At 38.3% G+C, this 10,000-nt stretch overlaps 1 protein-coding gene across 8 annotated transcripts in view; it reads left to right on the top strand.

Annotated features, from left to right (window-relative positions):
- The window catches only part of LOC119596982 (kielin/chordin-like protein), a 42,946-nt gene extending 37,309 nt beyond the window's left edge, over positions 1–5,637 (top strand). For 6 of the 8 annotated variants that reach the window (XM_037946393.1, XM_037946391.1, XM_037946392.1 and 3 more), the window contains 8 exons: positions 1–78; positions 745–874; positions 1,270–1,382; positions 1,546–1,732; positions 2,585–2,661; positions 2,914–2,985; positions 3,108–3,260; positions 3,546–4,904. The exon at positions 1–78 is cut by the window's left edge and continues 36 nt beyond it. In XM_037946393.1, coding sequence (XP_037802321.1) covers positions 1–78; positions 745–874; positions 1,270–1,382; positions 1,546–1,732; positions 2,585–2,661; positions 2,914–2,985; positions 3,108–3,260; positions 3,546–4,561 — 1,826 coding nt within the window. In that variant the 3' untranslated portion in view covers positions 4,562–4,904. Of the gene's footprint in view, positions 79–744; positions 875–1,269; positions 1,383–1,545; positions 1,733–2,584; positions 2,662–2,913; positions 2,986–3,107; positions 3,261–3,545 lie in introns of all 8 variants that reach the window. The other 2 variants (XM_037946396.1, XM_037946395.1) reach the window with 1 other exon arrangement.
- Positions 5,638–10,000: the final 4,363 nt, after the last annotated feature.

The raw sequence follows: 10,000 nt of genomic DNA, 5'->3' as shown, positions 1-10,000 counted from the left end.
GCTGGGCTCACTACCTCGTCAAAAACTGCATCCCGCAGTACGAAGACGGTGCCTGCTGTCCGACTAGCTTCTCATGCCGTGGGTATCATGTTAAATTCTTCTAATTTTTGTTTTGTGATATGTGTAATTAATCGCATTTTTTGATATATGGGATTATAAAAATGTTTCTTTTTTTCTATTATGTTTTTGACTATTCGTGCCAGGCATAGTGTTTTAGAAATATGAATATTAGTATTGAGCACTAGTTGTACTGTTATTATCATATTTATGAATATAACTTATATTTTAAGCTCTTTCTTTTTTTATCTTTTGTTTTATAATCAGATATTACTAATACATTTTCTTTATTACTATTTTTGTTTTAGTAGAGGGAGCATTAAAAGTAATATTATGTACTATTATTACATTATTTTGACTTTTCATTTTTGTGATGCTGAATATTAGTTGACTTTGGTTTGATTATTATTTTGATTTTTAAAAATATTTTCCAATTTGAGTGTTACTTTACTATATTTTGAGCATTATTTTGTCCTGGTTCAGTGGTAATCTCTTTTGTACCAACCATTACTATATGCTATTTTGATTACCTTTTCATTTGATTTTGACAATTTAATTGATTTTTGACACTTGCTTTATTTCATTTTGATAATTATTCTATTGTATTTTGACATATGAATTAGATTTTTTATGTAATTGTATTTTGACCGTTATTTCACTCTTAAACTTTATTTTCTGTTTATACAGCTCTATCAGACTCTGTTATACCAGACCCAACGAAATGTTACTACAGAGGTATTTTCTATGAAGATGGCGAAAATGTGCCTGTAGAAGAGGTCTGTTCAGCTAGTTGCCGCTGCCTTGCTAGCTCCTCTCCGTGAGTTAAAGTGATAGATTTTGTTTGGCGTCTTGGTTAGCCGGTCTTTTTGTTAGAATTTATTTTTGTTCAGTTCTGACTTAGCACAAGAGTCTTTGTAATAATGATTAAGGGGATAATTTTGATCATAATGGTAGATAATTGCGATTGAAATGATGATGGTAATGTCAATGGTACTGATGATTATAATGTCATTGATAATGATGATGATGAAAGTGTCACTGGAATAATGATGATGAAAATATCAGAGGTAATGATGATGATAAGAATGATATTGATGGTTACTTGTATAAGTAATAATCCCAGTATCATTGCATAATGATGATCAAAAAAAAGAAAGAAAGAAAAAAAAACTTATTGCTTGCATAAATGTATATGATTGCTTTTTCTTTCAGAGCTCAGATTAACTGTGCCAACATTGAGTGCCCTAGCTTGTTCAGGCCTCCTCGCCCTGGGTGCCGTCGCCTCTACTCCCCCGACCAATGTTGCTCAGTTGACGAGGAGTGCCGTAAGATATTTTTTTCTCTTTGTGGATGCATGGATGTGTGTATGTTATTGTTTCTTCAGTGGATATGTATATTTTATAAATTGTACAACTTGTCCTGATAATTTTCCTTTACTTTGTAGTTGTAGCTTTTGTAGCTTTCCCCTTTTTTTCTTTTCGCAAACAGAGGACTCCGCAGCCCCACCAGGCCTAGAGACCCGTGCCGCTGGGTGCTCCTGGGGCAACAAGACGTACCAAATTGGAGATAAGATGTATTTCGACGATTTCCCGTGCCAATCTTGTGTCTGCACTCCTGAGTTCACAAGCCCTACAGGTCCTGGATGTTCAAAGGTTGACTGTGGATTTGAATTCAGGTTAGTTGAAAAAGTGCCATCACTGAGTCTCTGATGCATTTACCCTATTATGTGTCATGTTAGCAGATGTCTCTATTTTAATGGCTCTCAACCCTTTTAATCTCTGTGGACCTTGATAATGTAAAGCCGAGTATGACATGCTGTACAATAGGACCAGTTGGTGTAACTGTTAATCGTATCTAAATCTTGTGGTAATCAAGTGACCCAGTTTTACTAATCTCTGGTTAGATTTTGGTTAGATTTTTTGCTAAGCAGGGAAAAACAGTTGGGAAGCCACACATAAAGAAATGGAAATATGGTAGATTTTCTAAATGACAAGACCAATTGACAGTCCTAGTTCACCTGGTTGTTGTTGGTGATTATTAAAATTCAATCAAATATTTATTTGTAATACATGGTGTAGGAGAGAGACTGTAGATTTTCCCAAGCCATCTCACAGACCCCTAAGTAGTTCTCTGTGGCCTCAGTGTGACTTGCAAAAGCTCCAGTCAAGGAATGCTTCTTTATGTCATGTCTTTCTTTCAATTTTTCACCAGATTTTGGTTTTATATAATCTAAATTGTGCAAAAGTTTCAAACAAAAGACTGTGTAATGTAATGGTTTTGATACGCTAGATTTTATGTATCTCTGTGATGATTTCATTCATGCCAAGTTTAGCTTTATGTGGATTTCATCTATAACAAGTTTATCTTTTTGAGGATTTCTTTATGACAAGGTTCATCTTTGTGTGGATTTTAAGGGTACCTTTGCATGGATTTTAGTTATTACAAGGTTTCTTTATGTGAATTTTAGTTATAACAAGGTTGCTTTATTTGCATTTAATTTTTAACAAGGTTATTATTCTCTTTACAGATACACCTCCAGGCTTGCAGATGGTTGTGTGCCTATTTTCTTTGAGGAGAAGTGTTGTCCTATTGACTGGATGTGTCGTAAGTTCTTTCCCTTTCATATTTTGGCTTTAGTGGGATAGTATTATGTCCTTGTAGGGATAATGTCACTTTCAATTTTACGTAGATTACTTTATATCGATTAACCATTTTTCCCCTCTATTTTTACACTGATATCTAGCAGAATTCGTGTATAAGTATCTGCATGTTCCCCATTTATAATATTAAGATTTCCTGTACCTTTTGCATTTAGTGGTTTATTTTTCTCACTACTAAAACTTAAATATATTTCAGCTGGAGACAGTCGTATCACACCACCTGATGCACAACAGCAGCAACAGAGAGTTTCCCCACAGAAAAAAGATGGTGAGAAGGCACTTTTTTTCATTTGTTTGCCATTATTCTGCAATAGTGTTTGTGCACAGAGAACTTTTTGTTGTATTTTCAGATCATTATAAAGCATGACTTTTTTTTTTCTACAACTACAGAACAATGCCATTTAGGAGAACTCTCCATTAGCCAAGGTTCAAAACTCAACATTAACAACTGCAGGCTTGACTGCAGGTGCACAACACCTCCTGAGCTCACCTGTGTTCAGTACAGGTCATGTGAATTAGCTGCAGAGTCCACACAGCCAAAAGGTAAAGCTCCAGTAAAAAAAGGGAAATGACAGTGGCGTAATACTTTAGTAATAAAGAGTAAAATACAAGTTCTTAGTATGACAGAAATATCCCAAACAGTGTATTCTTTCCTTAGGGAGTATTCCAGTTTGAATTATTTATATTTAATCTTATTCTTTTATCATTCTGTGCTGAACCGTGAAGATTTCTTGGAATGTCAGTTTTACTGTCAAATTTACTCAGTAATATCTTAAAAAGAAAAGTCTTTTAAGGGAAAACTTTAACATTGTTTTTTGTTATTTACAGATTGCCCTGAAGTAAACTGTCCACCAGCATGCCAGACTATGACCGATGCTGCCACTGGGTGTCCAGTATGCTCCTGCACTAAATATACTTTCTCCTGTGAAAAGAAAGAATGCCCAAGTGGCTGTCGAACAGATTTTGATAGCAAGACTGGTTGTCTTACTTGTAAATGCCAATGTCCTAAACACCCACACCCATGTCCCATGGACTGTGCAGTTCGACATGTGAAGGATGAAACAACAGGGTGTGAGGTGTGTGAATGTGATCCCAATAAGCCTTGGAATCCTTTTTCTCCTCCTGGTCATTCTAATTGTCCCACCTATCCTCTGGGACGTCTCCCATGCCCCCTGGATTGTGAAGTTAGAATAGTTGTAGATGACACTGGTTGTGAAAAATGTGAGTGTGATCCCAATAACCCTTCACGGCCCTCTGATTGTCCCACGGACTACAGTGGACGAGCGCCATGCCCCATGGATTGTGGTATTCATTATTTCACTGACCCTGAAACCGGCTGTGAGAAGTGTGAATGTGACCCTGCAGATTCTGGTCATCCATTTGGTCCTCCCCCGCGTTCAAATTGCCCCAAAGGTCCATCTGGAAAACCCCCATGCCCCATGGATTGTGCCATTCGGTATGTCACTGACCCTGAAACAGGCTGTGAGAAGTGTGAATGTGACCCTGCAAATCCTGGTCATCCATTTGGCCCTCATATTCCTCCCCCACGTTCAGATTGCCCTGTAGGTCCTTCTGGAGAACCCCCATGCCCCATGGACTGTGCCATTCGGCATGTCACTGACCCTGAAACAGGTTGTGTTAGGTGTGAATGTGACCCAAATAAGCCTGGACACCCATTTGGTCCCCATGTCCAGTCAAGACGCACTCTGTGTCCTCGTGACCACACTGGTAAACCCCCATGCCCTATGGATTGTGCAATTCGTATAGTGATGGATGAACAAACTGGCTGTGAGAGGTGCATATGTGACCCTGATAACCCAGGCAATCCCTTTGGACCTTATTAACTCCAAGGGCAAAACTTTCTTTTCAAGAGGTATTTTGAGTAGTTACCCTTTTTAGCCTTTTGATAATTGCCTGAAAATCCTGTCCTTTTTATTTTTTTTACTCTTTTATATAGCCAAATCAAAGCCATTTATGATTTTCCTTGGTAGGAACTAATCTCAAGTTTTGATCAATAGTAAAGTAAGAGAGTATAGTTCAAAAGTTATTTTATATCAATTCCTGTTTATTTGTTGTCTAAAGAAGCAATTTCTCTATTACAAAAACATTAGTCACAAAATTTAGTGTCATTTAATATTTGAACCAAAACTGGAATTAAAATGTGCAAATAAAAATGGGAATGAATAATGAAATATTATTTGTCATTGACTAATAACCAACATATTTTAACAGACTTGGACTATGAAGAGTGAACGAGAGAGAGGAGTGAGTGAGAGAGAAGAGTGGGCGAGAGAGAAGAGTGGGCGAGAGAGAAGAGTGGGCGAGAGAGAAGAGTGGGCGAGAGAGAAGAGTGGGCGAGAGAGAAGAGCGAGTGAGAGAGAAGAGTGAGCGAGAGAGAGAAGAGTGAGCGAGAGAGAGAAGAGTGAGCGAGAGAGAGAGAAGAGTGAGCGAGAGAGAGTGAGAGAGAGAAAGAGAAAGAGAAAGAGAAAGAGAAAGAGAAAGAGAAAGAGAGAGAGAGAGAGAGAGAGAGAGAGAGAGAGAGAGAGAGACAGAGACAGACAGACAGACAGAGACCAAAATTCAGTAAGGAACTTGAAGGCCCACACTCCTCCAGCAATTTCATCACTACCATGGCTTAAAACTCATAGAAGAGTGCGGAATGGCCCACGCTTTTCTCATGCAAGAGCACAGTATTGCCTGTTACGAGCCATGACACAAAATGGCCAAGTTTCACAAGGCATATAAATGCCTTTGATACGTTTGTAATCTGATGATGTTGGGAAATGAATTCTCCACAGGGCGGTCACTTGGGGCCATTGAGCAATGTGAAAATTATGACGCCAAATTAAACTAAATTTTATCTCGCCTACAGTACCTATATATAATTATCTCTCACATACAAATAAATTGGAGTCTTTTCTTAAGAAAGTGTTCTTGTCCTTTGATTTATTGACTAGTAATAACTGAGTTGGACATAAAACGTGATTTTTTTTACATTAGCATATAATTCTTCTAATAGATTATAATCAAGATTAAACGATAGTGGGAAGAAAAATATCCAAACAACTCAAATCTTGTAACTACAAAACGAATATAATGTTTGGGCACCAAAAAAGAGAGACAAAAAGATATTCCGTTTAGCAGAAATAAACCCGAGCGAATCTTCACCAATACTTCATTATCCCTAAGACTGACTAGGCTGAATCCTAGGTGCCTATGCAACTTACGACCGATGAAGAGGAAAGAGTCATATGTAATGGGTCAGAGGTTGACTAGATGTTTTATTTAAATTATTGTGTGTGTAAGTTCGGGGTACCTGTCTATCCATGAAAGTTCCAGCTGGGACAGACAGGAGTTAAACATTCTCAAGACATAAATATATACATATATACAATATACATATACACATATACAAATATATGACTGCCGGGATGGTTCAGTGGTTAGAGCACTAGACTCTTACCCTCATAGTCCCAAGCTCAATTTCGCGCCGCGGTAGTCGTAAAAATGACTGCGCTCCGACTACTGGTTTGAGTCTCGTTGTGAAAACGACATGTCACCCTGATAAGTTAACCGCGGGTGTCGTAGGGGAGGTCGCCGCCGTGGCACAAGTGCTAGTACGCCGAACCGCGGTTGTTTAGGAAGGGCATCCAATCAGGCAAGAGTGAGACTGCCTAATGACCTCTCAATAGTGAATTTAGAAAGGCATGTCCTGCTATGGAATAAATGGATGCTGAAAACACACACACACATATATTGTGTGTATGCGTGCGCGCGCACGCACGCACGCACACACACACACACACACACACACACACACACACACACACACACACACACACACACACACACACACACACAGAGATATGTGTGTACATGTATGTATGTATACATTCATTCATGTGTGCATTCTTCATAACTTCAAAACTATAATTAAGTTAGAGGTTATATTCACAAATTTGTTTATCTACAAGAGAATTTCAAGAACGAAAATTAAATAATTCAAATCTGAGATCATTATATTCATGGGAGACCCCTATATATTTATAAATAAATATATATATATATACATATATATATATATATATATATATATATATATATATATATATATATATATATATATATATATAATGGACCTAGTATTTGTGATGAAATAAAATAGGAAATAATTGCTGTTATAAAGCTTGTAATATATAAATACTTCAATACTATTCTGTTACTAACATTTATAAAATATAAGTATCTGCAAAATATCAAAACTTTATTATATAAATGATTGTTAGAAATAATTAAATCTTTAGTAAACATTACAGATTATATAATTAATTGTAAATACCAATAGAAACATTATCCTAAAGTAATAAACTATTAACATCGCCATTAAATGATCATTCTCGAACGCCAGTAAATGAAACCACTATTCAAATTCAAATATGCCAATAAAGTCCCTAATCTAATAGGGCAAACTTTAAATCCGCGAGGAATGTACTTAGAAATTATTAGAAATTATCAACTAAAATCCTTCACCAAGTTTAAAAATCGAAAGATAAAATAACTTTGCGCTTGTATTTACATGGCGGCGTCCAATCCAAAAGCAAATTATTTATTAGGACCCATTTCAGTTGCAGATTTAATTTATAACCTATTCAACTTGCTAATCAAAATTACTATATAAACTGGATGTGTTAAGCTCCATTGATCATTTTTTTGACTGTGCTCCGAGAGATATGAGACAAGATCGATCATTCTCTATTCAACAACAACGTCAACACAGCGAAAGTGACATCACACTTTCAAATTTCCAGTCTTGCAAATAAACAATTTCCCGATACGTCATAATGGCACTGTAGCCCGCTCTGTTTCATGTCTTGCCTCAATTTTCGGCAACAGAGTGCATTGCCGAAATATGTACTTAATTGCGGCACCTACTCTTGACTTCGATAGCATAGTATCCTTCAGCCTAGAAGGTATTCCACCAGGTAAAACATGACGCAGTTGTGACGTCTAGAAGTCAACTCTATTTGGTAATGTACTATAGTGCCAAAAATTAGGTAAGGTCTGGAACAGACCGTGCGGAAGTGGCATACTGATCTGATTATTCGTTTGAAAGAGTTTTGCGAAAAAACAATGGGTCAATGACCAAGAAAGCATAGTATGTATTAATGCATGTTTGCATATATATATATATGTGTGTGTGTGTGTGTGTGTGTGTGTGTGTGTGTGTGTGTGTGTGTGTGTGTGTGTGTGTGTGTGTGTGTGTGTGTGTGTGTGCGCGCGCGCGTGTATTTTTTTTTCTTAACGGTAGGTTCATGTTTGAGCCGCCGTGGTCACAGCATGATACTTCATTGCAGTTTTCATGTTGTGATGTTCTTGGAGTGAGTACGTGGTAGGGTCCCCAGTTCCTTTCCACGGAGAGTGCCGGTGTTACCCTTTTTTTATTATTATTATTTCTTTTAGGTAATCATTCTCTCTATTTATCCGGGCTTGGGACCAGCACTGGCTTGGGCTGGCTTGCCCACCCAGTGGCTAGGTAGGCAATCGAGGTGAAGTTCCTTGCCCAAGGGAACAACGCACCAGCCGGTGACTCGAACCCTCGAACTCAGATTACCGTCGTGCCAGTCTCGAGTCCGATGCTCTAACCACTCGGCCACCGCGGCCGATTTTCTTGGCAATTTAGAGCGGTGGTTTGCCGTTGCCTTCCGCCCGGTGTTTTTATCGAGTCACCATCTCTATTTACCCGGTTCTGGGACTGGCACTGACTTGGGCTGGCTTACCCACCCAGTGGCTAGGTAGGCAATCGAGGTGAAGTTCCTTGCCCAAGAAAACAACGCGCCGGCCGATGACTCGAACCCTCGAACTCAGATTGCCGTCGTGACAGTCTTGAGTTCGATGCTCTAGTGTATATATAAATAGTATATATATACACATATATATGTATATATATATATATATATATATATATATATATATTTATATATATATATATATTATAAGAAGTTCTTTGATCGTACAGACTCCTTACAATTGGGAAAAAAATATAGATTGCTACGACTTTTACCCTCTATTCGTGCTATATGGCCCGGCAAACTGCAGTAAAACACAAGGTAACAGAACTGGGAACAGCATTTGAACGATGGCTTGGTTGGACCCAAACTTGGAGGTGTTGACTGAATCGCTACAGGAAATGTTCTGTTGGGATTCCTTGGGTGAGATATTCAGTCATCTCGCTTTTCTTCGAGGAGGGTGCCAGTGTCGATAAAAGCTTCAGACATGCCAGCGTGGTGCTTGGGTCCGAGTCGCCATCTTGAAATCTTTCAAAAATTATTTCTTAGGCTGAATGACCGTCATATATATATATATATATATATATATATATATATATATATATATATATATATATATATATATATATATATTTGTACATACATATATACATACATGCATATATATATATATATATATATATATATATATATATATATATATATATACATATATACATCTATGTGTATCCATATATGTTTACACATGTGTGAATGTGTGTGAATGTGTGAGTATGTGAATGTGTGAGTGTGAATGTGTGTAAATATGTGTGTGTGTGTGTGTGTGTGTGTGTGTGTGTGTGTGTGTGTGTGTGTGTGTGTGTGTGTGTGTGTGTGTGTGTGTGTGTGTGTGTGTTTTGTGTGTGTGTGTTTTGTGTGTGTGTGTGTAACGATGGCCGATGAGCGGTAGAGTGCAGGCAAGTCGCGTCTGGCACTATGGGCAAACAGACTTCTTGCTTGTTTGTTGCAGTATACTGTAACGAAAGAGAATGGTACAACTGACGGACAGAGGTTCGGTCCGGTCAGCGTGCTGTAGGCTGTCTCTCTGTCGCTCGCAGGCGACTAGGAAACTCACAAGGGTTGCGATGTACTCGGAAGTGTGGAGGAGAGGATGTGATCGTGTATACGGGACGGCGTCGCGAGGCGGAAGGCCTGCGGATGTCGCGTCCGTTGTCATGTCTAGCAAAGGTGTGGTATGTAGAGGCTAGTGTTACTGTATTAAATATATATTTATAAGTTAATAACGTTATGTGTATGGCAATGGTAGAGTAAGGGAAGAAGTCAGCTACAAGTGGTCCCAGGGGAGCCCTTTAGGGTTATGGGAAGATAAGGGAAAACACTTAAGGTTTCTTAGTGGGCCTCCCTGCGAGAGATTTGGTGTGTGTTGAAATGGGCCGTGTGTGAAATGTGTGTGAAATGGGTCTTACAGAGTGTGTGTGTGTGTGTGTGTGTGTGTGT

The sequence above is a fragment of the Penaeus monodon genome, chromosome 38 (assembly GCF_015228065.2).
Source record: "Penaeus monodon isolate SGIC_2016 chromosome 38, NSTDA_Pmon_1, whole genome shotgun sequence".
Taxonomy (NCBI): Eukaryota; Metazoa; Arthropoda; class Malacostraca; order Decapoda; family Penaeidae; genus Penaeus; species Penaeus monodon.
The sequence above is the reverse complement of the archived record's forward strand: the minus strand, read 5'-3'. Positions and strand labels throughout refer to the sequence as shown.